The sequence below is a fragment of the Carcharhinus amblyrhynchos genome, unplaced genomic scaffold, assembly GCF_965287045.1.
Source record: "Carcharhinus amblyrhynchos unplaced genomic scaffold, sCarAmb.v2.hapA scaffold_649, whole genome shotgun sequence".
Taxonomy (NCBI): Eukaryota; Metazoa; Chordata; class Chondrichthyes; order Carcharhiniformes; family Carcharhinidae; genus Carcharhinus; species Carcharhinus amblyrhynchos.
This window is the reverse complement of record NW_027650389.1, coordinates 23,124-50,649: the sequence shown is the minus strand read 5'-3', so window position 1 is coordinate 50,649 and position 27,526 is coordinate 23,124. Positions and strand designations below refer to the sequence as shown.

Here is a 27,526-nt window from a genome sequence, read left to right as displayed (position 1 = left end):
TAGCCACGTCCCTTATGCTCAATGGCCAATCAGCGAAAGCAACGTATAATGATTGACAGGGCGACAGCCACTCCATCAAAAGGATGGGAAGGTGGGACTGTCACAGCCTGACCAATCAGGGTCGCAAATAGCCGGCAGGAGCCAATCGGGCCGCTCGTGGGTGGGATGCAGCAGCGGGCCAATCCTTGAAGGGCGCTGCTCCTGATTGGCGTGAACTTCGACCAATAAACGTCGGTGCCCACCCAAGGGGCCCGCTGATTGACGTCGGCGAGGACCAATCAGTATTCAGAAAGGGGCGAGCATGTGGATGTGGGCGGGTTCCACATACCGTCAATCCATGTGGTAACCGCTGCCGATTGACGTGGCCTCTGGCCAATAGGCGTTAAGGAACGGCTGATTGACATCGCAACGAGGTGAAACGGCCAATGAGATGTGGAAACGGTTCCTTGTCACCCGCCCCTCCACCGTCTGAGCCGGTTGTCAATCAGGACGATGTCAGCCAATGGTGGTGAGGGGGCGGAGATTGGGCGTGGTTGTCATTGGCTCGACTGCAAATCCCGGAGCTGGTCAATAAAAAATAAAAATTAAAGCCAATAAAAGAAATAAACCTATACCCGGGTTAATAATTCAAACATCCGCAGTATTTATAATGATGAGGGGGCGATTATTTCCTTTCAAATAGAATCTTTATATAAGAGATAATACAGACCTTGAACTTTAGCCGTGACCTTTTGACAGACGTGCGGTTGGACCAATGGCAGCCGGTCTGAGCGGTCGGGGGCGGGGCCCTAACCTGGCGCGGCCAATGGGAGGACGCGGGGCGGGGCCCGGGGCGGGCGGTCGCCATGGTGACGCGGCCTAGTCGGGCCCTCGGAGCCTGCGGCCGCTGCTGGGACTGGGCGCCATGGCCATCGTGACCCCGCTGCTGGCCTTCCTGTACCACCTGCCCCGCTTCTCCCGCTGGCTGTTCCGCCCCTACTACCTGGCCTCGGCCGCCCTCAGCCTGGCCTTCCTGGCCGCCCGCAAATTGCCGCCGCTCTGCCGCAGCCTCCCCAGCGACAGGGAGGATGGCAACCCGTGTGACTTCGACTGGGTGAGGGAGATGGAGGGGGCCGGGGGGGGGGAGAGAAGGGGAGGGGAGCCGGATCTGGAGGGCGAGAGAGGGAGGGGGGAGTCTGTTGGGGGAGGGGGAAGGGGTATCTAGGGGGGGGGGTGTCTGGGGGGGTATCTAGGGGGAGGGGTGTCTGGGGGGTATCTAGGGGGAGGGGTGTCTGGGGGGGTATCTAGGGGGAGGGGTGTCTGGGGGGGGTATCTAGGGGGAGGGGTGTCTGGGGGGGTATCTAGGGGGAGGGGTGTCTGGGGGGTATCTAGGGGGAGGGGTGTCTGGGGGGTATCTAGGGGGAGGGGTGTCTGGGGGGGTATCTAGGGGGAGGGGTGTCTGGGGGGGTATCTAGGGGGAGGGGTGTCTGGGGGGGTATCTAGGGGGAGGGGTGTCTGGGGGGGTATCTAGGGGGAGGGGTGTCTGGGGGGGTATCTAGGGGGAGGGGTGTCTGGGGGGGTATCTAGGGGGAGGGGTGTCTGGGGGGGTATCTAGGGGGAGGGGTGTCTGGGGGGGTTATCTAGGGGGAGGGGTGTCTGGGGGGGTATCTAGGGGGAGGGGTGTCTGGGGGGGTATCTAGGGGGAGGGGTGTCTGGGGGTGGTATCTGGGGGGGGTATCTAGGGGGAGGGGTGTCTGGGGGGGTATCTAGGGGGAGGGGTGTCTGGGGGGGTATCTAGGGGGAGGGGTGTCTGGGGCGAGGAGGAGAGGGAGGGGAGATCTAGAGGGAGAGAAAGATGGGATCGGGGGGAGAAGGGGTGTTCTGGGGTGAGGGGGAGGTGTAACCTAGGGGGAGGGTGGGTCTGGGGGGAAGGGGGATCTGGGGGAGGGGGTCTGGAGGGAAGGGGGATCTGGGGGAGGGGGTCTGGAGGGAAGGGGGATCTGGGGGCAGGGGTAGGGGGGGATCTGGGGGCAGGGGTAGGGGGGATCTGGGGGCGGGGGGGATCTGGGGGGAGGGGGATCTGGGGGCAGGGGGATTTTGGGGCTGGGAAAAGGGGGATCTAGGGGGAGGGGGGATCTGGGGGAAGGGGAGGGGGGATCTGGGGGCAGGGGGATTTGGGGGCTGGGGGAAGGGGAGGGGGGACCTGGGGGCAGGGGGAGGGGGATCTGGGGGAAGGGGTGGGGGGATCTGGGGGCAGGGGGATTTGGGGGCTGGGAAAAGGGGGATCTAGGGGGAGGGGGCACCTGGGGGAAGGGGAGGGGGGATTTGGGGGCTGGGGGAAGGGGAGGGGGGACCTGGGGGCAGGGGGATGGGGATCTGGGGGAAGGGGAGGGGGGATCTGGGGGCAGGGGGATTTGGGGGCTGGGAAAAGGGGGATCTAGGGGGAGAGGGGACCTGGGGGAAGGGGAGGGGGGATTTGGGGGAAGGGGAGGGGGGACCTGGGGGCAGGGGGAGGGGGGATCTCGGGGAAGGGGAGGGGGGATCTCAGGGAAGGGGTGGGGGGATCTGGGGGAAGGGGGAGGGGGGATCTGGGGGGAAGGGGAGGGGGGATCTGGGGGCAGGGGGAGGGGGGATCTGGAGAGAGAGGGGGAAAATCTGGAGGGGGAGGGAGGGGGGTTCTGGGGGGAGAGGGAAGGGGAATCTGAAGATAGAGAAGGGATTTGAGGGAGTGGGAGTGAGATGGGGGGGGGGCGCGATCTGGGCCGAGGAGGAGGTGGGATCTAGGACGAGGGGGATCGCGGGGAGGGAGGCGTGATCGCTGGGGGGAGTGGTGTGTGGGGTGGGGTGGAGGGTACGGGGTGAATGGGACGGAGTGGGGATTGGGCTGAGCACGGTGTGTCTGAGTGGTGCAGGTATCGGGGTGAGGATGTATTTGGACATATTGGGGTGAATGTTGCCAGAGGGGGATTTTGGGGTTGGGGGGAACTGGGGGGGGTAGCGGGGGATTTTGGTGATGGGGAATTGGGGGAGTAAGGGGATTGGGGAATTGGGGGGTAGAGGGGGATTTTGGTGACGGGGTATTGGGGAGGTAGAGGGGGATTTTGGTGATGGGGAATTGGGGGAGTAAGGGGATTGGGGAATTGGGGGGTAGAGGGGGATTTTGGTGACGGGGTATTGGGGGAGTAGAGAGGGATTTTTGGGGTATCTTGGTGAACGGTGGGGTCTGTTTTCTCCTCTGATTCTGATCCCACTCTCTCTCTCTAACCTGCCGCAGAGAGAAGTGGAAATCCTGATGTTCCTGAGTGCAATTGTGATGATGAAGAACCGGCGATCGAGTGAGTTGTGCCGTTCCAGGGAGACGGGGGGAAGGGAGTCATTACTCAGCACAACGCTTGTCTGATGCTCTGCCATAAGCAATTCACAGCCACTAAAGGACATCCAACTCCCTCAGCACTGACCCTCTGACAGTGCGGCGCTCCCTCAGCACTGACCCCCTGACAGTGCGGCACTCCCTCAGCACTGACCCCCTGACAGTGCGGCGCTCCCTCAGCACTGACCCCCTGACAGTGCGGCGCTCCCTCAGCACTGACCCCCTGACAGTGCGGCGCTCCCTCAGCACTGACCCTCTGACAGTGCGGCGCTCCCTCAGCACTGACCCTCTGACAGTGCGGCACTCCCTCAGCACTCACCCTCTGACAGTGCGGCGCTCCCTCAGCACTGACCCTCTGACAGTGCGGCGCTCCCTCAGCACTGACCCTCTGACAGTGCGGCGCTCCCTCAGCACTGACCCTCTGACAGTGCGGCACTCCCTCAGCACTCACCCTCTGACAGTGCGGCGCTCCCTCGGCACTGACCCTCTGACAGTGCGGCGCTCCCTCGGCACTGACCCTCTGACAGTGCGGCGCTCCCTCGGCACTGACCCTCTGACAGTGCGGCGCTCCCTCGGCACTGACCCTCTGACAGTGCGGCGCTCCCTCGGCACTGACCCTCTGACAGTGCGGCGCTCCCTCGGCACTGACCTTCTGACAGTGCGGCACTCCCTCAGCACTGACCCTCTGACAGTGCGGCGCTCCCTCAGCACTGACCCTCTGACAGTGCGGCGCTCCCTCAGCACTGACCCTCTGACAGTGCGGCGCTCCCTCTGGGACTATGTTTTGTGAGATTCTACTCTCTGAGGTTTCTGTAGAGATTCGAGGGACAGAATGAGAAAATGTCATTTGGTATTAGCTTGCCAAATCTTTTAATAGATTCTTGTTATAATCGTTCTTTCGTCTTCTCGCCCGCTCTCCCCCGTCTCGATGGATGCAGTCACGGTGGAACAACATGTGGGGAATATTTTTATGTTCAGTAAGGTGGCGAACCTCATCCTGTTCTTCCGTCTGGACATCCGCATGGGACTGCTCTACCTCACCCTGTGCGTAGGTCAGTAACTCTCCGGTTGGCAACCCCTTCACCCGCTATGGGGAAATGGTTCTGCTTCTCCTGCCTTTGCTTTATCTGCCATCACCTCAATCCTCCTCGGGGTTAAAGCATTATTCATTGCCCGTCCATAATTGCCCCTTGAGAGGGAGCTGATGGCTGGGTGGTGTTATCGCCAGCCTGGTATCTAAAAACTCAGCAAGCACTCTGGGAACCCGTAAGATATAGCAACAGAATTGGACCATTCAACCCATCGAGTCTACTTCACCATGGCTGATACATTTCTCAACCCTGTTCTCCCGCCTTTTCACCGTAACCTCTAACCTCCTTACCAATCAGAAGTACATCCCTGCTTTTGTATTCTAGCCCCCTCGACATGAATGCTAACATTGCATTTACCTTCCCAACTGTCAACTGAACCTGCATGTTAACCTGAAGAGAATGTTGAACAAGGACTCCCAGGTCCCTTTGCACTTCTGATTTCTGATTCTCTCCCCATTTCGAAAATAAACCTGGGTTCGAATCCTGCCACGGCAGATGATGGAATTTGAATTCAATAAAAAATATCTGGAATTAAGAATCTACTGATGACCCATTATCAGAAAAACCCATCTGGGGAAGGAAATCTGCTGTCCTTACCCTGGTCTGGCCTACATGTGACTCCAGAGACACAGCAATGTGGGTGACTCTCAACTGCCCTCCAAGGGGTAACTAGGGATGGGCAATAAATGCTGGCCCAGCCAGTGACCCCTGTGTCCCAGGAATGAATAAAGAACAACTTGCAGTTCCTGTGGTGTAGGTACACCCACAGTGCTGTTAGGGAGGGAGTTCCAGGATTGTTATTGGACATCAGTCAGTCCCCGTGTGGTGTAGGTACACCCACAGTGCTGTTAGGGAGGGAGTTCCAGGATTGTTATTGGACGTCAGTCAGTCCCCGTGTGGTGTAGGTACACCCACAGTGCTGTTAGGGAGGGAGTTCCAGGATTGTTATTGGACATCAGTCAGTCCCCGTGTGGTGTAGGTACACCCACTGTGCTGTTAGGGAGGGAGTTCCAGGATTGTTATTGGACATCAGTCAGTCCCCGTGTGGTGTAGGTACTCCCACCGTGCTGTTAGGGAGGGAGTTCCAGGATTGTTATTGGACATCAGTCAGTCCCCGTGTGGTGTAGGTACACCCACCGTGCTGTTAGGGAGGGAGTTCCAGGATTGTTATTGGACATCAGTCAGTCCCCATGTGGTGTAGGTACTCCCACAGTGCTGTTAGGGAGGGAGTTCCCAGGATTTTGACCCAGTGACAGTGAAGGAACGGCCGATATATTTCCAAGTCGGGATGGTGAGTGACTCGGAGGGGAACCTCCGGGTGGGGGTGTTCCCAGGTATCTGCTGCCCTTGTCCTTCTAGATGGTAGAGGTGGTGGGTTTGGAAGGTGCTGCCTAAGGAGCCTTGGTTCATTCCACCATGTCCGTGGGAGCAGTTCCCCCAACCCCCACTTACCCCCACCCCCTGCGTTATTGAGACCCCATCATAATTTTGAACCTCTCTCTATCAAATCTCCTCTCAGCCCCCTTCCCTCCAAGGAGACCCAGTCAGCCTTCCCTTCATATCCATGTATCTGAAGCTCTTCATTCCTCCAGCCATTCTCCTGTGATATCCTGGAATGAAATACCTTTCGATTTGATTTATTATTGTCATGTGTATTAACGTACAGTGAAAAGTAACGTTTCTTGCACACTGTACAGACAAAACATACCGTTCATAGAGTACATGGGGACAAGGAAAGGAGAGGGTGCAGAATGTAGTGCTACAGTCACAGCGAGGGTGCAGAGAAAGATCAGCTTAATGCGAGGTAGGTCCATTCAAAAGTCAGACAGCGGCTGGGAAGAAGCTGTCCTTGAGTCGGTCGGCACGTGACCTCAGACTTTTGTATGTTTTCCTGATGGAAGAAGGTGGAAGAGAGAATGTTCGGGGTGTGTGTGGGGGGGTCCTTAATTATGCCGGCTGCTTTTCCCCGAGGCAGCGGGAAGTGTAGACAGAGTCAATGGATGGGAGGCTGGTTTGTGTGATGGATTGGGCTACATTCACAACCCTTTGTAACTTCTTATGGTCTTGGACAGAGCAGGAAAGGATACCCTGGAGTGAAATACTTCTGATTTGATTGTCACATGTATTGGAATGCAATGAAAAGCATACCGTTCATAGAGTACATTGGGGCAATTGAAGGGAGGGTCTGCTTCCCTCTGCATCCAGAAAGAATGCTTTCTATGGGGCATCTGTAAAAGTTGGTGAGAGTCGTAGCGGACATGCCAAATTTCCTTAGTCTTCTGAGAAAGTAGAAGCGTTGGTGGGGCTTTCTTAACTATAGTGTCGGTGTGGGGGGAACCAGGACAGGTTGTTGGTGATCTGGACACATAAAAACTTGAAGCTCTCGACCCTTTCTACTCCATCCCCGTTGATGTAGACAGGGACATGTTCCCCTCTACGCTTCCTGAAGTCGATGACAATCTCCTTCGTTTTGTTGACATTGAGGGAGAGGTTATTGTCTTCCCTTGCTGGCACTCACTACCTGGGCCACACACCGAGCTGAGGGAGTGTAACCCTGGACAGAAAGCGGCAGATTGAGAGGAGGGAGCAGGCTGGGCATGGAGAGTGGCATACCTTGCCCGTGGCACTTGACAATTTGCACTTACCACCCCCTCTCCCCTTGTCTTCCTTCTCTCGACAGTGTTCCTGATGACCTGTAAACCTCCCCTCTACATGGGACCTGAGTACATCACGTATCTGAGCGACAAAACCATTAATGTAAGTCTATCGCTGGTCTTACCACTGCGCCACTGGCAGTGTCTCCATCACAGAGGGAGGGAGGGAGGCAGCAGACGGGAAATTATAGGCCAGTTAGCCTGACATCGGTCATTGGCAAGATTCTAGATTCCGTTATTAAAGATGAGATCGCGATGGAAGTGCATAAGGTAGGACTGAGTCGGCACGGCTTTGTCAAGGGGAGGTCATGTCTGATAAACCTGTTAGAGTTCTTTGAGGAGGTGACAAGGAAGTTAGATAAAAGAGAACCAGTGGATGTGATTTATTTAGATTTCCAAAAGGCCTTTGACAAATAGGAGACTGTTAAATAAGTTAAATGCCCCTGGTGTTAAGGATAAGACCCTGGCATGGATAGAGGATTGGCTGACTGGCAGAAGGCAGAGAGAGGGGATAAAGGGGTCTTTTTCAGGATGGCAGCCGGTGACTAGTGGTGTGCCTGAGGGGTCAGTGCTGGGAACACAACTTTTTACAATGTACATTAACAATTTGGAGGAAGGAACTGTTGCTAAGTTTGTAGATGATACAAAGATATGTAGAGGGTCGCAAATTGTGCGGAGGGTGTGGAGAGTCTGCAGAAGGATCTAGATAGGCTGGGCGAATGGGCCAGGAAATGGCAAATGGAATTTAATGTTGGCAAGTGTGAGGTGGTCCACTTTGGTAGGAATAATGGTAGGAAGGACTATTACTTACGTGGCGAAAAACTGCAGCAGGCGACGGTGCAGAGGGACCTCGGGGTCCTTGTGCATGAGTCGCAAAAACCCAGCTTGCAGGTGCAGCAGGTGGTCAGGAAGGCAAATGGGATGCTGGCCTTCATAGCGAGGGGGATTGAATATAAAAGTAGGGAGGTCTTGCTGCAGCTGTATAGGGCATTGGTGAGGCCGCAACTGGAGTACTGTGTGCAGTTTTGGGCACCGCACCTGCGCAAGGATATTTTGGCCCTGGAGGGAGTGCAGAGGAGGTTTACTAGGCTGATACCGGAGTTGAGGGGATTGAGCTATGAGGAGAGGCTGAATAAACTGGGCTTGTACTCGTTAGAGTTTAGAAGAATGAGGGGAGATCTCATTGAGACGTATAAGATGATGAATGGGATGGATAGGATAGAGGTGGAGAGACTCTTCCCGCTCAAAAAAGACAGTAGGACTAGGGGGCACAGCCTCAAGATAAAGGGGAGGCGGTTTAGAACGGAGTTGAGGAGGAACTTCTTCACTCAAAGGGTGGTGAATCTCTGGAATTCTCTGCCCGTTGAAGAGGTGGAGGCTGCCTCGCTAAATATTTTTAAGACGTGGGTTGATGGGTTCTTGATAAGAGAGGGGATTAAGGGTTATGGGGAGAGGGCGGGAAAGTGGAACTGAGCCACGACAGATCAGCCATGATCTTATTGAATGGCGGGGCAGGCTCGAGGGACTAGATGGCCTACTCCTGCTCCTATTTCTTATGTTCTTATGTTCTTATGTCAGGTAGTATTGAGGAAGCGGGGGGGTTGCAGGGTAGGCGAGGCAAAGAAGTGGCAGATGGAAATACAATGTGGAAAAGTGTGAGGTTATGCACTTTGGAAGGAGGAGTGGAGGTGTAGACTATTTTCTAAATGGGAAATGTGTAGGAAAGTCAGAAACACAAAGGGACTTGGGAGTCATTGTTCAAGATTCTCTTAAGGTTAACGCGCAGGTTCAGTCGACAGTTAGGAAGGCAAATACAATTTAGCATTCATGTCGAGAGGGTTAGAATACAAGAGGGAAAGGGACAGGTAGAATTGAAATGGTGAGGGGGGGGGTCTAACTTGTACAAGTTAGGAGAGTGGGGTTAGGCCCTCTGGAAGGAGGAATGGAGGCATAGACTATTTTCTAAATGGGGAAAGGCTTTGGAAATCAGGAACACAAAGGGAGAAGGATGAGGGGGGATCTTACTGAAACTTACAGGATACTGCGAGGCCCTGGATAGAGTGGACGTGGAGAGGGTGTTTCCACTAGTAGGAAAAACTAGAACCAGAGGGAACAACCTCAGGGTAAAGGGACGATCCTTTAAAACAGAGATGAGGAGGAATTTCTTCAGCCAGAGAGTGGGGAATGTGTGGGACTCTTTGCCACAGAGGAGGCCGGGTCACTGAGTGTCTTTAAGACAGAGATAGATAGGTTCCTGATTAATAAGGAGATCAGGGGTTATGGGGAAAAGGCAGGAGAATGGGGGTGAGAAAAATATCAGCCATGATTGAATGGGGGAGCAGAGTCGATGGGCCGAGTGGCCTCATTCCGCTCCTATGTCTTATGGTCTAAAACGGTTTTGGGGACAGAATTCCTGAACTTGGGGCCTCCCAGGCAGCTGAAGGCACGACTGCGAACGGGGATACATGAGAAGCCGGAATCGGAGGAGCACAGAGATCTCGGAGGTTACAGAGATAGGGAGAGGGTGTAGGGGCTGGAGGAGGTTACAGAGATAGGGAGGGGGTGTAGGGGCTGGAGGAGGTTACAGAGATAGGGAGGGGGTGTAGGGGGCTGGAGGGGGTTACAGAGATAGGGAGGGGGTGTAGGGGCTGGAGGGGGTTACAGAGATAGGGAGGGGGTGTAGGGGCTGGAGGAGGTTACAGAGATAAGGAGGGGGTGTAGGGGGCTGGAGGAGGTTACAGAGATAGGGAGGGGGTGTAGGGGGCTGGAGGAGGTTACAGAGATAGGGAGGGGGTGTAGGGGCTGGAGGAGGTTACAGTGATAGGGAGGGGGTGTAGGGGCTGGAGGAGGTTACAGTGATAGGGAGGGGTGTAGGGGCTGGAGGAGGTTACAGAGATAGGGAGGGGGTGTAGGGGCTGGAGGAGGTTACAGAGATAAGGAGGGGGTGTAGGGGGCTGGAGGAGGTTACAGAGATAGGGAGGGGGTGTAGGGGGCTGGAGGAGGTTACAGAGATAGGGAGGGGGTGTAGGGGCTGGAGGAGGTTACAGTGATAGGGAGGGGGTGTAGGGGCTGGAGGAGGTTACAGAGATAGGGAGGGGGTGTAGGGGCTGGAGGAGGTTACAGAGATAGGGAGGGGGTGTAGGGGACTGGAGGGGGTTACAGAGATAAGGAGGGGGTGTAGGGGCTGGAGGGGGTTACAGAGATAGGGAGGGGTGGAGGAGGTTACAGAGATGGGGAGGGGTGGAGGGGCTGGAGGAGATTACAGAGATAGGGAGGGGTGGAGGAGGTTACAGAGATGGGGAGGGGTGGAGGAGGTTACAGAGATGGGGTGAAGGAGGTTACAGAGATAGGGAGGGGGTGAAGGAGGTTACAGAGATGGGGAGGGGCGGAGGAGGTTACAGAGATAGGGAGGGGGGTGTAGGGGCTGGAGGAGGTTACAGAGATAGGGAGGGGGTGGAGGAGGCTACAGAGATAGGGAGGGGCTGGAGGAGGTTACAGAGATGGGGTGGAGGAGGTTACAGAGATAGGGAGGGGGTGAAGGAGGTTACAGAGATGGGGAGGGGCGGAGGAGGTTACAGAGATAGGGAGGGGGTGGAGGGGCTGGAGGAGGTTACGGAGATAGGCAGGGGGTGGAGGAGGCTACAGAGATGGGGAGGGGTGGAGGGGGTTACAGAGATAGGGAGGGGTGGAGGGGGTTACAGAGATAGGGAGGGGTGGAGGAGGTTACAGGATGATGAGCGTTCTCAGGGCTGTGAGAGTGTTTGCTCCTGGATTCTGGTCCTTCCCTATGTGGCGTGTGAGGGAGCTGGGTGGCTGTGAGGAGGTGGGAGGGACATGGCGACTGGGAATGTTCCAGAATATCTGTGTTGTGCTGACACTGCCTCTATCCTGACCCTGACAGGAGGAACTACAGAAGGATCGAAGGGTTATCTGGCTGGTTGAATTCTTCGCCAACTGGTCCTCGGAGTGTCAGTCCTTTGCTCCCGTCTACGCTGACCTTTCCCTCAAGTGAGCAGCTCCACCCCACCCCCTGCCGCTCCCCGAGGCTGGGCCAGCTCCGACAGCGAGAGGGAGTGGGTGGCAGGGGCTGGGGGAGGGGAGGTGGGATCCAACCACCGGGGGGAGGGGAGGTGAGGGGGGTGTGGGTGCATGAGGGACATAGGGAAAGGAAGGCAGGCGGACGGATGGGGGGAGTGCGGGAGGGGTGAGGGGGGAGTGCTGGGGGAACGGGAAAGTGCGAGGGGGGTGTAGTGCAGGGGTATGGGGGCAGTGAGCAGGAGGGATGATTACTCGGTTGTTGTAGTGAGAGTTATTTGGATCAGGCTGATGGTGATTTGTTCTGACACTCTCCCATTTCGCTTTCTCTCTGTCTTCCTCTCTCTCTCTCTCCGTCTCTTTCTCTCTCTCTCTCCGTCTCTTTCTCTCTCTCTCCGTCTCTTTCTCTCTCTGTCTTCCTCTCTCTCTGTCTTCCTCTCTCTCTCTCTCCGTCTCTTTCTCTCTCTCTCTCTCCGTCTCTTTCTCTCTCTCTCTCTCCGTCTCTTTCTCTCTCTCTCTCCGTCTCTTTCTCTCTCTCTCCGTCTCTCTCTCTCTCCGTCTCTTCCTCTCTCTCTCTCTCCGTCTCTTCCTCTCTCTCTCTCTCCGTCTCTTCCTCTCTCTCTCTCTCCGTCTCTTCCTCTCTCTCTCTCTCCGTCTCTTTCTCTCTCTCTCTCTCCGTCTCTTTCTCTCTCTCTCTCCGTCTCTTTTTCTCTCTCTCCGTCTCTTTTTCTCTCTCTCCGTCTCTTTTTCTCTCTCTCCGTCTCTTTTTCTCTCTCTCCGTCTCTTTTTCTCTCTCTCCGTCTCTTTTTCTCTCTCTCCGTCTCTTTTTCTCTCTCTCCGTCTCTTTTTCTCTCTCTCCGTCTCTTTTTCTCTCTCTCCGTCTCTTTTTCTCTCTCTCCGTCTCTTTTTCTCTCTCTCCGTCTCTTTTTCTCTCTCCGTCTCTTTCTCTCTCTCCGTCTCTTTTTCTTTCTCTCTCTCCGTCTCTTTCTCTTTCTCTCTCTCCGTCTCTTTCTCTTTCTCTCTCTCTCTCTCCGTCTCTTGCTCTCTCTCTCTCCGTCTCTTGCTCTCTCTCTCTCCGTCTCTTGCTCGCTCTCTCTCCGTCTCTTTCTCTCTCTCCCCCGGTCTGTCTTTCCTCTCGCTTTCTTTCTCTCTCCCTCCCGCTCTGTCTGTCTCTCTCTCTCCCCTGCTCTGTGTCTCTCTCTCTCTCTCTCTCTCTCTCTCCCCTCTCTCAGGTACAGCTGTGCAGGGTTGAAGTTCGGAAAGGTTGATGTGGGGCGTTACTCCGAGATCTCTGAAAAGTGAGTTGTTTTGACGTAACCCCTTAATCCTTGGACCGAGAGCCTGAACCCCGGAGTGAATAATGTGCAACAGGAGGCCATTCAGCCCATTGTTACCCATGCTGTCTCTGCTGGGGAGAAAACTACCCCAGCTCCCCCTAACGGTCGCCATCTTTGTCACTCCGACACCCTCCCCTCTCCAGATAACCATCCTATTCCCTCTGGAAAGCTCTGATGGAATCCCCTTCCACCTCACTCTCAGACTGTGCCTTCCACAACCCTGGTTCTTTCACCAGTCCGCATCCTCGCAAACCCTTGTCGTGACTCTGCGTCCGCACTCTCCCTCTCCCTAATGCCCGCGTAACCTTCCGAGATAGCGGAGCTGAACACAAGACTCCCGTTGTGTCTGAGCCAGTATTTTGCATGGTTTAGAGTCAGAGCAACACAGAAAGGAAATAGGCCCTTCAGCGCATCCATGCTGCCCTCCCAGCCAGTCCCAAACACCCACCTTTGGCCCATATCCTTCTCATCCATTCCCATCTATGTATTTATCCAAATGGTTTTTAAAACGTCGCTATTGTACCCGCCTCGTTCCGGTTACTCACCACCCTCGGTGTGAAGAAGTTACCCCCTCAGGTCCCTTTGAAATCTTTACCCTCTCACCTTTAACCCGTGTCCTCTAATTTTTCAACTCCCCGTCCATGGGAAAATGACTATGGGTGGAATTTCGTAGCTCCACTGAGGCAAGACCGGAATTCCCTCCCAAGCAGGTTTCCGTTAGAGTCATGAAGGTTTACAGCATGGAAACAGGCCCTTTGGCCCAACTTGTCCATGCTGCCCCTTTTTCTTGACCTCTAACCTAGACCCAATTGCACGCATTTGGCCCATATCCCTCTATACCCATCGTACCCGTGTAACTGTCTAAACGTTTTTAAAAGACAAAATTGTACCCGCCTCTACTACCGCCTCTGGCAGCTCGTTCCAGACACTCACCACCCTCTATGTGGAAATACTGCCCCTCTGGACTCTTTTGTGTCTCTCCCCTCTCACCTTAAACCTATGCCCTCTAGTTTTAGGCTCCCCTACCTTTGGGAAAAGATATTGACTATCTAGCTGATCTGTGCCCCTCATTATTTTATAGACCGCTATAAGATCACCCCTCAGCCTCCTACGCTCCAGAGAAAAAAGTCCCAGTCTATCTCAGAGATGTGCTCTTAGGCTGATTGGTTTTACCAAATTGACACTATTCTCCACTGAATCTGGCTAAGTTAGGGGTTCTATTTGTAGATATGCAGGGTAGAATAGGTGTAGGGTGATGCGGCGGCGCGGGCTTGTTGGGCCGAAGGGCCTGTTTCCTGTGCTGGGTTGTTCTTTGTTCTATCCAGCCTCTCCTTATAACTCAATCCATCAAGTCCCGGTAACCTCCTAGTAAATCTTTTCTGCACTCTTTCTAGTTTAATAATATCCTTTCTATAATAGGGTGACCAGAACTGTACACAGTATTCCAAGTGGGACCTTACCAATGTCTTGTACAACTTCAACAAGATGTCCCAACTCCTGTATTCAATGTTCTGACCGATGAAACCAAGCATGCCAAATGCCTTCTTCACCACTCTGTCCACCTGTGACTCCACTTTCAAGGAGCTATGAATCTGTACCCCTCGATCTCTTTGTTCTGTAACTCTCCCCAACGCCCTACCATTAACTGAGTAAGTCCTGCCCTGGTTCAATCTACCAAAATGCATCACCTCGCATTTGTCTAAATTAATCTCCATCTGCCATTCGTCAGCCCACTGGCCCAATTGATCAAGATCCTGTTGCAATTGGAGATAACATTCCTCACTGTCCACTATGCCACCAATCTTGGTGTCATCTGCAAACTGACTAACCACGCCTCCCAACAAGTAACAGTGGACCCAGTACCGATTCCTGAGGCATACCGCTGGTCACAGGCTTCCAGTTTGAGAAACAACTCTCTACAACCACCAAGAAGCCAATTTTCTATCCACTTAGATACCTCACCCTGGATCCTGTGAGATTTAACCTTATGCAACAACCTCCCATGCAGTACCTTGTCAAACGTCTTGCTAAAGTCCATGTAGACAACATCTACTGTACTGCCCTCATCTACCTTCTTGGTTACCCCTTCAAAAAACGCAGTCAAGTTTGTGAGACATGATTTTCCACTCACAAAGCCATGCTGACTGTCCCTAATCAGTCCTTGCGTCTCTAAATGCCTGTAGACCCTGTCTCTCAAAATACCTTCCAACAATTTACCCACCACAGATGTGAGGCTCACTGGCCTATAGTTCCCAGGCTTTTCCCTGCAGCCCTTTTTAAACAAAGGCACAACATTTCCCACTCCCAATCTTGAGGCACCTCACCCGTGACTATCGATGGTTCAAATATCTCGCCTAGGGGACCCGCAATTTCCTCCCTAGCCTCCCACAATGTCCTGGGATACACTTCATCAGGTCCCACGGATCCCTTCCAGCACCTCCTCCTCTCTAATATGTAGAGTCCTCGAGACATCACTATTTATTGCCCCAAGTTCCCTAACATCCATGCTTTTCTCAACAGTAAATACTGATGAGAAATCTTCATTTAGGATCTCACCCATCTCTTGTGGATCCGCACATAGATAACCTTATTGATCCTCAGGAAGTCCTACGCCCTCTCCTTTGTTAATCTTTTGCCCTTTATGTATTTGTGAATCTCTTTGGAGTCTCCTTTGCCTTATCTGCCAAAGTTCATCACACCCTCCGTGCTCTCTCGCTGACTCCTCCCTATATCCACAACTCATTTTCACGTGCCTCCTTCACCTCCCTGAGGGAAGTGAGGGAGGCACGCCCCCCTCCCCCCCCCCCCCCCCCCCACTAACCTGCACATCGTTGGATTGTGGGAGGAAACCGGAGCAACCGGAGGGAACCTGTGCAGACTCCGCACAGACAGTGACCCAAGCCGGCAATTGAAGCGGGGTCCCTGGCGCTGTGAGGCAGCAGTGCTAACCATCGTTCCACCCCACAAGAGAACACACAAGCATTTGCAAAAGAGACCAAAATAGGATGGCAAATGAAAGCGTTTGGTGTTCTAGGGTTTGTGGATTTCAGCCAAAGTTGCAATCTTCATACTTTAAACTGAAACGTCTGTATTCCTTTCCTTGTCTTTAAAGTCCTTTTCTCTTCCCGAGGTGATGTCCCAGTGGTATAATCGCTAGGTTGTTAATCCAGAAACACAGCTAATGTTCTAGGGACCCGGGTTCAAATTCCACCACGGGAGTTTGAATTCAATAAACAATATCTGGAATTAAGAATCTACTGATGACCCATTGTCGGAAAAACCCATCTGGTTCAATGTAGGGAAGGAAATCTGCCGTCCTTACCCCTACATGTGACTCCAGAGACACAGCAATGCGGGTGACTCTCAACTGCCCTCCAAGGGCATCTGGGGATGGGCAATGAATGCTGGCCCAGCCAGTGACGCCCCTATCCCAGGGAGAAATAAAAAAGAAACTCTCTCCCTCTCTCCATCTCCCATTTCTCCTGGATTTAAAGTTTATTTTATTGGTGTCTCAAGTCGGTGGACGTCAGTGTATCACCCACTGTGCAGTGAGGTGGGCAGAATTCCTGAATGTCCACACCTTGGAAGGCGACTGCAATGTTCTTTCTGCTTCACTGTCTGCCTGTCTGTCTCTCTCTGTCCAGGTACAAGGTCAGTACGTCACCCCTGAGCAAGCAGCTGCCCACCCTGATCCTCTTCCAGGGAGGGAAGGAATCAATGAGGCGCCCACTCATTGACAAAAAGGGACGGGCGGTGTCCTGGACATTCTCCGAGGTCAGTAACTACCCCTCGATTAGATTCCAGTCTGTAACTCACTCCCGGGTATCTGTTATTCTATATATAAACCGCCCCGAACCCCTCGATTAGATTCCAGTCTGTAACTCACTCCCGGGTATCTGTTATTCTATATATAAACCACCCCGAACCCCTCGATTAGATTCCAGTCTGTAACTCACTCCCGGGTATCTGTTATTCTATATATAAACCACCCCGAACCCCTCGATTAGATTCCAGTCTGTAACTCACTCCTGGGTATCTGTTATTCTGTATATAAACCACCCGGAACCCCTCGATTAGATTCCAGTCTGTAACTCACTCCCGGGTATCTGTTATTCTATACATAAACCACCCCGAACCCCTCGACTAGATTCCAGTCTGTAACTCACTCCTGGGTATCTGTTATTCCATATATAAACCACCCCGAACCCCTCGATTAGATTCCAGTCTGTAACTCACTCCCGGGTATCTGTTATTCTATATGTAAACCACCCCAAACCCCTCGATTAGATTCCAGTCTGTAACTCACTCCCGGGTATCTGTTATTCTATATATAAACCACCCCGAACCCCTCGATTAGATTCCAGTCTGTAACTCACTCCCGGGTATCTGTTATTCTATATATAAACCGCCCCGAACCCCTCGATTCGATTCCAGTCTATAACTCACTCCCGGGTATCTGTTATTCTATATATAAACCACCCCGAACCCCTCGATTAGATTCCAGTCTGTAACTCACTCCAACCCCTCGATTAGATTCCAGTCTGTAACTCACTCCCGGGTATCTGTTATTCTATATATAAACCACCCCGAATCACTCGATTAGATTCCAGTCTGTAACTCACTCCCGGGTATCTGTTATTCTATATATAAACCACCCCGAACCCCTCGATTAGATTCCAGTCTGTAACTCACTCCCGGGTATCTGTTATTCTATATATAAACCACCCTGAACCCCTCGATTAGATTCCAGTCTGTAACTCACTCCCGGGTGTCTGTTATTCTATATATAAACCCCGAACCTCGCGATTAGATTCCAGTCTGTAACTCACACCCGGGTATCTGTTATTCTATATATAAACCAACCCGAACCTCTCAATTAGATTCCAGTCTGTAACTCACTCCCGGGTATCTGTTATTCTATATATAAACCACCCCGAACCCCTCGATTAGATTCCAGTCTGTAACTCACACCCGGGTATCTGTTATTCTATATATAAACCAACCCGAACCTCTCGATTAGATTCCAGTCTGTAACTCACTGCAACCCCTCGATTAGATTCCAGTCTGTAACTCACTCCCGGGTATCTGTTATTCTATATATAAACCACCCCGAACCCCTCGATTAGATTCCAGTCTGTAACTCACTCCCGGGTATCTGTTATTCTATATGTAAACCACCCCAAACCCCTCGATTAGATTCCAGTCTGTAACTCACACCCGGGTATCTGTTATTCTATATATAAACCAACCCGAACCTCTCGATTAGATTCCAGTTTGTAACTCACTGCAACCCCTCGATTAGATTCCAGTCTGTAACTCACTCCCGGGTATCTGTTATTCTATATATAAACCACCCCGAACCCCTCGATTAGATTCCAGTCTGTAACTCACTCCCGGGTGTCTGTTATTCTGTATATAAACCACCCCGAACCCCTCGATTAGATTCCAGTCTGTAACTCACTCCCGGGTGTCTGTTATTCTGTATATAATGATGTGGGTATGCCGGCGTTGGACTGGCGTAAACACAGTAAAAAGTCTGACAACACCAGGTTTTAGTCCAACCTATTTATTTGATAATAGATTCACAAGCTTTCGGGTTAGCCCCTTCGTCAGGTGAATGGAGTAATCTCTAAACTGTCTGTGCTTTATATGCTCTGTCTGAGGCCAGAACTCTCCATTCACCTGACGAAGGGGCTAACCCGAAAGCTTGTGAGTATATTATCAAATAAATAGGTTGGACTAAAACCTGGTGTTGTCAGACTTTTTACTTTATTCTGTATATAAACCACCCCGAACCCCTCGATTAGATTCCAGTCTGTAACTCACTCCCGGGTATCTGTTATTCTATATATAAACCACCCCGAACCCCTCGATTAGATTCCAGTCTGTAACTCACTCCCGGGTATCTGTTATTCTATATATAACCCCCGAACCCCTCGATTAGATTCCAGTCTGTAACTCACTCCCGGGTATCTGTTATTCTATATATAAACCACCCCGAACCCCTCGATTAGATTCCAGTCTGTAACTCACTCCCGGGTATCTGTTATTCTATATATAAACCACCCCGAACCCCTCGATTAGATTCCAGTCTGTAACTCACTCCCGGGTATCTGTTATTCTATATATAAACCACCCCGAACCCCTCGATTAGATTCCAGTCTGTAACTCACTCCCGGGTATCTGTTATTCTATATATAAACCACCCCGAACCCCTCGATTAGATTCCAGTCTGTAACTCACTCCCGGGTATCTGTTATTCTGTATATAAACCACCCCGAACCCCTCGATTTGATTCCAGTCTGTAACTCACTCCCGGGTATCTGTTATTCTATATATAAACCACCCCGAACCCCTCGATTAGATTCCAGTCTGTAACTCACGCCCGGGTATCTGTTATTCTATATATAAACCACCCCGAACCCCTCGATTAGATTCCAGTCTGTAACTCACTCCCGGGTATCTGTTATTCTATATATAAACCACCCCGAACCCCTCGATTAGATTCCAGTCTGTAACTCACTCCCGGGTATCTGTTATTCTATATATAAACCGCCCCGAACCCCTCGATTAGATTCCAGTCTGTAACTCACTCCCGGGCATCTGTTATTCTATACATAAACCACCCCGAACCCCTCGACTAGATTCCAGTCTGTAACTCACTCCCCGGGTATCTGTTATTCTATATATAAACCACCCCGAACCCCTCGACTAGATTCCAGTCTGTAACTCACTCCCGGGTATCTGTTATTCTGTATATAAACCACCCCGAACCCCTCGATTAGATTCCAGTCTGTAACTCACTCCCGGGTATCTGTTATTCTATATATAAACCACCCTGAACCCCTCGATTAGATTCCAGTCTGTAACTCACTCCCGGGTATCTGTTATTCTATATATAAACCACCCTGAACCCCTCGATTAGATTCCAGTCTGTAACTCACTCCCGGGTATCTGTTATTCTGTATATAAACCACCCCGAACCCCTCGATTAGATTCCAGTCTGTAACTCACTCCCGGGTATCTGTTAATCTATATATAAACCACCCCGAACCCCTCGATTAGATTCCAGTCTGTAACTCACTCCCGGGTATCTGTTATTCTATATATAAACCACCCCGAACCCCTCGATTAGATTCCAGTCTGTAACTCACTCCCGGGTATCTGTTATTCTATATATAAACCACCCTGAACCCCTTGATTAGATTCCAGTCTGTAACTCACTCCCGGGTATCTGTTATTCTATATATAAACCACCCCGAACCCCTCGATTAGATTCCAGTCTGTAACTCACTCCCGGGTATCTGTTATTCTATATATAAACCACCCCGAACCCCTCGATTAGATTCCAGTCTGTAACTCACTCCCGGGTATCTGTTATTCTGTATATAAACCACCCCGAACCCCTCGATTAGATTCCAGTCTGTAACTCACTCCCGGGGAGCTGTTATTCTATATATAAACCGCCCCGAACCCCTCGATTCGATTCCAGTCTGTAACTCACTCCCGGGTATCTGTTATTCTATATATAAACCGCCCCGAACCCCTCGATTCGATTCCAGTCTGTAACTCACTCCCGGGTATCTGTTATTCTATATATAAACCGCCCCGAACCCCTCGATTCGATTCCAGTCTGTAACTCACGCCCCGGTGTCTGTTGTTTGTTCTGGGTGCTGAAGGAGAATCTGATCCGGGAGTTTAACCTGAACGAGCTGTACCAGCGTGGGAAGAAATCCATGAAGCTGAGGGCGGACACCATCCCGGAGGAGAGTGCTGAGGCGGAGGAGGATGGGGAGCAGCAGCAGGATAATGCCCAGGAGGAGAGCAAGAAAGACAGATGACGGGGCTGCAGGCGCAGTGGTTGGGCTGGAGGTGGGAAAGATCTGCTCCAAGTCCGGGAGAGAGAGAGAGAGACGGGAGGGAGATTCACTGCCAGCTTGCCCCTCAGCGACCAGCGGACCACTCAGGCATCTCCCAGCATGGTCCATTCTCTCCCCGACCCCTTCCACATTAGGGTGCTCCGCGTCGAACTACAGGCGGGAGTTACCTTCCCCTACTTTGTTGAGTAGCACGCCGTGCTGTAGCCCCCTCTCCCCAACCCTCTTCCGTCCCCCAGCTCCTTTCCCCTCTCCATCTAATTTGGGGACCCGTTGCATGCACAGCAAGATCCCAGCATCAATAGACTCCCACCCTTCCCAAGAACGCTTGACAAATGTCCCCCTCCTTTCTCGTACCCCCTCCTCTCTCTTTCCCCTGCCCCCTCTCTTACCCCGCGTCTCCCATAGTGACACTGGCCTCCGCAGCTTACGTGTGAGTGGGCGGGAGAGGGTTTGTGTGGGTGGGTTGCCCAGACAGACTCTGCAATCACTGTACGTTGTGAATACTTACACATGATTACCTTCGCTGTAATTTATTAAAAAGAATGGTTAGCTAGCCACGGTGTTGTCCAGCCTCGTCGCCGTCGCCTCCTCAGCGTTCTCTATGCCCGCAGCCTTCATCACCTTCTCCCCGTTCTTCACCCCTTTTCCAGAGTAATGTGTACAGAGCCATCCCGCTACCTGAGCTTGGTGGGAGGGTGGTAGCACAGTGGGTTAGCACTGCTGCCTCACAGCACCAGGGACCTGGGTTCGATTCCCGGCTCAGGTCACTGTTTGTGTGGAGTCTGCACATTCTCCTCGTGTCTGTGTGGGTTTCCTCCGGGTGCTCCGGTTTCCTCCCACAGTCCAAAAGATGTGCTAAATTCTCCCGCGGTGTATCCAAACAGGCACTGGAGTGTGGCAACTATGGAATTTTCACAACATTTTCATTGCAGAGTTAATGTAAGCCTACTTATGACACTAATAAATAAACTTTAATTTTACTTTAACTAACTTTGATAGGGACATTGCATAAGGACATGAGAAATAGGAGCAGGAGTAGGCCATCTAGCCCTTCGAGCCTGCCCCACCATTCAATAAGGTCATGGCTGATCTGAAGTGGATCAGTTCTACTTTCCCGCTTTCTCCCCATAACCCTTGATTCCCTTGTCTATCAGAAACCTATCTACCCGTGACTTAAATATATTTAGCGAGGCAGCCTCCACCACTTCAACGGGCAGAGAATTCCAGAGATTCACCACCCTTTGAGTGAAGAAGTTCCTCCTCAACTCCAATCTAAACTGCTCCCCCCCCTTATCTTGAGGCTGTGCCCCCTAGTCCTGCTGTCCTTTCTGTGCGTGAAGAATCTCTCTACCTCTACCCTATCCATCCCCTTAATTATCTTATACGTCTCTATAAGATTCCCCCTCATCCTTCTAAACTCCAACGAGTACAGACCCAGTCTATTTAGTCTCTCTTCATAGTCCAACCCCCTCATCTCCGGTATCAGCCTAGTGAACCTCCTCTGCACTCCCTCCAAGGCCAAAATATCCTTGCGCAAGTGCGGCGACCAAAACTGCACACAGTACTCAGGTGCGGCCTCACCAATGCCCTGTACAGTTGCAGCAAGACCTCCCTACTTTTATATTCTATCCCCCTCGCTATAAAGGCCAGCATCCCATTCGCCTTCTTGATCACCTGCTGCACCTGCAGGCTGGGTTTTTGCGACTCATGCACAAGGACCCCCAGGTCCCTCTGCACCGTAGCATGCTGCAGCTTTTTGCCCTTTAAATAGTAATCCCTCATACTATTATTCCTGCCAAAGTGGATAACCTCACACTTGCTAACATTATACTCCATCTGCCAGGTCCTCGCCCACTCGCTCAGCCTATCCAGATCCCTCTGCAGACTTTCCACACCCTCTGCACAATTTGCTTTTCCACTTATCTTCGTGTCATCAGCAAATTCTGTCACCCTACACTCAGCCCCCTCCTCCAGATCATCTATATAAATGGTAAATAGTTGAGGCCCCAGCACCGATCCCTGCGGCACTCCACTAGTCACCAACCGCCAATCAGAATAGCACCCACTGATACCAACTCTCTGCTTCCTATTAGACAGCCAATCCTCTATCCACACTAACATCTTACCCCCAACTCCATGCACCCTAACCTTCTGAAGCAACCTTTTATGAGGCACTTTATCAAATGCCTTTTGAAAATCGAGAAACACCACATCCACTGGTTTCCCTCTGTCTACCGCACTAGTCACATCCTCATAGAATTCCAATAAATTTGTCAAACACGACTTCCCCTTAACGAATCCGTGCTGCGTCTGCTCGATCAAACAATTCTATTCTAGGTGCCTCGCTATTTCTTTTTTGATGACGGATTCCAGCATTTTTCCAACAACAGACGTTAAACTAACCGGCCTATAATTCCCTGCCTTTTGCCTGCTACCCTTTTTAAACAGCGGTATAACATTAGCAGGGGGAGCTTTGCTCTGTATCTAACCCCGTGCTGTACCTGTCCTGGGAGTGTTTGATGGGGGGACAGTGTAGACGAAGCTTTACTCTGTATCTAACCCCGTGCTGTACCTGTCCTGGGAGTGTTTGATGGGGGGACAGTGTAGAGGGAGCTTTACTCTGTATCTAACCCTGTGCTGTACCTGTCCTGGGAGTGTTTGATGGGGGGACAGTGTAGAGGGAGCTTTACTCTGTATCTAACCCCGTGCTGTACCTGTCCTGGGAGTGTTTGATGGGGGGACAGTGTAGAGGGAGCTTTACTCTGTATCTAACCCCGTGCTGTACCTGTCCTGGGAGTGTTTGATGGGGGGACAGTGTAGAGGGAGCTTTACTCTGTATCTAACCCTGTTCTGTACCTGTCCTGGGAGTGTTTGATGGGGGGACAGTGTAGAAGGAGCTTTACTCTGTATCTAACCCCGTGCTGTACCTGTCCGGGGAGTGTTTGATGGGAACAGTGTAGAGGGAGCTTTACTCTGTATCTAACCCTGTGCTGTACCTGCCCTGTCAAACAGCGATACTGTTCTTTTGATGACATTTATTGCCCATCCCTCACTGCCCCTTGAGGAGTTGGTGGGTGAGCCGCCACCTTGAACTCGCTGCATTCCCTGGTGTGTAGGTACACCCACAGTGCTGTTAGGGAGGGAGTTCCAGGATTGTTATTGGACATCAGCCAGTCCCCGTGTGGTGTAGGTACACCCACAGTGCTGTTAGGGAGGGCGTTCCAGGATTGTTATTGGACATCAGTCAGTCCCCGTGTGGTGTAGGTACACCCACAGTGCTGTTAGGGAGGGAGTTCCGGGATTGTTATTGGACATCAGTCAGTCCCCGTGTGGTGTAGGTACACCCACCGTGCTGTTAGGGAGGGAGTTCCAGGATTTTAACCCAGCAGCAGTGAAGGAACAGGGATATCCACTGCGATAACTCCGCCCTCTGATGCTCCAAAGATCCCGTCTGAATCTTTTTACTGAGTTTGGGCTCAAACGTGATGGCGGCTCCTTGGATTGTTCAGGAATCCGGGACGTTCTGGCAGCTTCCCGGGGAGTGAATGAGCACTGGACGTCTCAAAGCGCCCCACAGCCAATGAAGTTCTTCTCCTGACTCGTGCTCCAATTTCTTGCGGGATTTTCAGGAAGAAATTTGAATTTCCCGTGACAACATCACCTGACAAGATCACAGGTTTTATTTTATTTACCATAACAAATAAAAGCAACATCAACTAAACACCAATTTTGTCAGTGACTTGCTCCTAAAACTACAGAGCAGAAATTCCACATTTTAGCATTTAAAACATTCAAAAACCTCTCTCTGCAGCCAAATCCGGAGACCTTCAATTCTCTTGGAATCAGTCCAAAGTGGTTCTTAGCTTCCCAGGGCTTGCTTTGTTCTTTCCCTTTCCCAGCCTGCTAACCTTGCACCCCAGACCTCTCTTTCAGGGGAATGACTTTCCCAGAGATTCTCCTGGAGCTCAAGCTAGGCAAATCTTCCAGTTTCATTTTAAATCTTCCAGTCGATGATTTCAATCCAGACGCGGGCTCCATCCCCCCCATTCCTGCTTGGTCTACCATGGAGCCCCGATGTGTTCCTCCTCCCCCTAGATCCTGGCCAGACTGACAACAAGGACTATTCCTTCCCAAAGCCCATCCCCTGTAACAATTTGAATCACATTGACTTTGTATCCAGGTAGAAAGCTAGTTTGTTTTCCTTTAAAGACAGCTCCCCCCCTCCCCCTTACAACGTCATTCCATCTTTTTGATTAATAGTTCATCACTCACCTTATGAAGGAGCAGCATTCCAAAAGCCCATGATTCCAAATGTTTGACTGGTGTTGTGAGATGACAAAGTTTATTTAAGAACAGGGTTGGAAGATAACAAAAAGAATTAGCAAAAAGTTTACCAATTACTAGACTTCAAGCATGACAAAGTATAACTCCTCACGGCTAGCTATCTCTGTTGTTCCAAGTCAAAGTTTAAAAAAAACCTGTCGCTGTCAGCTTCAAGCAGATTCTAAAACTGCAGTGCTCTGTGAAACATAGCTGTTCCCCTCATCATATGACCTGACCTGTGAATCACCCCTCCCCAACTCTGCCATCCCAGGGCACATTAAAACCACAGAACACTGCATTACTTCAGATTAAAATCATCATGATAAATTTTATACTACTTCAGTAATAATAAAGGACACCTGCTACAGACAAGACGGTGCCGACAAAGCACCCTGCAGAGAAATATGATTAAAATACATTTCTTAAAGGCACAGTATTGGCACACTGACCCCAGCAATTAATTGCTGAATTCTCCATTGTAATGTAATGTGCAAACCACCCGAGTTCCTTCCTGATGTTTCAGCGCTGCAGATGTCACCTTAAAGAGTGCTGAAGTTGCCAGAAAACATCTGCTTCCTCCTTTGATGGCCAGTTTGCAAACTTGCTTAATGATGAAGCTGACATCTTAGAGTAAATTTACCGATTGCACTCTGCAGCTGGGCTCAAGTGGGTAGACTTGGCAAAGAGTCGGTGTGGGGGGATCCAGGCATTTCCAACACTGATAAACAAGGATCCTCCGTGTGACCGGCACAAAGCTCGGGTAAGTGATAATGTGAAGTGAGAAGTGGCAATTTAATATGGGCAAACTAGATGCTCCAGTAAATTTAATGCAGCACTCCCTCAGCACTGACCCTCTGACAGTGCGGCGCTCCCTCAGCACTGACCCTCTGACAGTGCGGTGCTCCCTCAGCACTGACCCTCTGACAGTGCGGCGCTCCCTCAGCACTGACCCTCTGACAGTGCGGCGCTCCCTCAGCACAGACAGAGAGGCAGCTGGATATAGCACTTGGGGTGAACGGGATCCTCTGACCTTCCTGTGGGGAGGAAGCTGCCCCTCGGCAGCACCTGGCTGTCAATCACGCTCTGCCCAGCAATTCCAAAAGGGTCATAAAACCCCAGGACACTGCGTTAGGCCAATTAAAAAATAAATGCAATGTCCATAATATTGTGCCAGCGACAATTAACAACACCGACTGCAGACAAAACTGCACCAGAAAAATTCCAAGGCCTGTTTGAAACCACCTGCAGAGAAATATAGAAGGAAGAGGCCATTCAGCCCTTTGAGCCTGCTCTCCCATTCATCACCATCATGGCCGATCGTCCAACTCAATAGCCTCATCCTGCTTTCTCCCCATAACCTTTGATCCCGTTCACCCCAAGTGCTCTATCCAGCCGCCTCTCGAATACATTCAATGTTTTGGCATCAACTCCTTCCTGTGGGAATGAATTCCACAGACTCACCAGGTGAAGAAATGTCTCCTCACCTCCGTCCTAAATGGTCTACCCTGAATCCTCAGACTGTGACCCCCTGGTTCTGGACTCCCCCCACCATCGGGTACATCCTCCCTGCATCTACCCTGTCCAGTCCTGTTAGAATTTTTTTGTCTAGTCGATCTCTTCTCATTCACACATCAGACACCCAGGTCCTGCTGCACACTGCCCTCTCCCAACTTACAGCCATTCAGAACCTTGATTGAATTGTAATTCTTAGAGGTACAGTATCATCACATGGGAAATATTCTTTCTGGTTGTATCACAGCTCGGTCTGGGCTCCTGCTCTGCCCAAGACCTCAAGGAACTACAAAAGAGTGGTGAATGTAGCCCCAATCCATCACACAAACCAGCCTCTCATCCATTGACTCTGTCTACACTTCCCGCTGCCTCGGGGAAAAGCAGCCGGTATAATCAAGGACCCCCCCCCCACACACATCCCAGACATTCTCTCTTCCACCTTCTTCCATCAGGGAAAAAGATACAAAAGTCTGAGGTCCCGTACCGACCGACTCAAGAACAGCTTCTTCCCTGCTGCTGTCAGACTTTTGAATGGACCGACCTCACATTAAGCTGATCTTTCTCTACACCCTCGCTGTGACTGTAACACTACATTCTGCACCCTCTCCTTTCCTTCTCCCCTCCGTACTCTATGAACGGTATGCTTTGTCGGTATAACGCACAAGAAACAATACTTTTCACTGTGTCCCAATACACGGGACAATAATAAATCAAATCAAATCACAACGGTGGCTGAACTTCTGTACACATTGATATTTTTGTGGATGAAGACCTATTACTCACCCCTCCCTCTGCCCCACACCCCTAGCCCCCCCCCGCCGCCCCGACACCCCACCCCACCCTGCTGTCCATCACTGTTTAGGTGGACTGGATAACCGGTCTGGTTTCTATTCTACTCGCTGGAGAAGCAGTCTGGATAATTATCATGCCTGGTTCTTGGAGTATTGAGAGCTGCTGCCTGAAGCCAGTTTCGATCCCACGACCACATGTTCAATCCATTTTCCAATCAAATTATTCAGTGTTGGAAGACTTTGATACGTGGGGCGGGTGGAGGGGGAAGGAGAGGTGTGAGTGATAACTGTTCACACTTGTTTGTGGTGTTACTCTGCCCCTCTTTGTTAACACAGTAAAAAGTCTGACAACACCAGGTTTTAGTCCAACCTATTTATTTGATAATAGACTCACTAGCTTTCGGGGTTAGCCCCTTCGTCAGGTGAATGGAGAGTTCTGGCCTCAGACAGAGCATATAAAGCACAGACAGTTTAGAGATTACTGATTAGAATGCGAATCCTTACACCTAACCTGCTGTTCAAGACCTGAAGTGGCTGATAATGTGAGTGGAAGG

The 27,526-nt window shown here is 51.4% G+C and overlaps 1 protein-coding gene across 1 annotated transcript; it reads left to right on the top strand.

Annotated features, from left to right (window-relative positions):
* The first annotated feature begins 831 nt into the window (after positions 1-831).
* On the top strand, positions 832-20,903 carry LOC145339743 (thioredoxin-related transmembrane protein 2-like). The gene is made up of 8 exons (XM_080184269.1): positions 832-1,093; positions 3,254-3,314; positions 4,288-4,401; positions 7,121-7,197; positions 10,996-11,102; positions 12,362-12,427; positions 16,111-16,240; positions 20,146-20,903. Exons 1-8 carry the CDS (start codon positions 905-907, stop codon positions 20,305-20,307), a joined length of 906 nt encoding a protein of 301 aa, XP_080040395.1. The 5' UTR covers positions 832-904; the 3' UTR covers positions 20,308-20,903.
* The last annotated feature ends 6,623 nt before the right edge of the window (positions 20,904-27,526 follow it).

Coding starts and splice junctions, on each gene's coding strand:
- LOC145339743 (XM_080184269.1), top strand. CDS start 905: ATGGCCATCGTGACCCCGCTGCTGGCCTTCCTGTACCACCTGCCCCGC. Junction 1,094..3,253: donor ACCCGTGTGACTTCGACTGG/GTGAGGGAGATG, acceptor AACCTGCCGCAG/AGAGAAGTGGAAATCCTGAT. Junction 16,241..20,145: donor TGTCCTGGACATTCTCCGAG/GTCAGTAACTAC, acceptor TGGGTGCTGAAG/GAGAATCTGATCCGGGAGTT.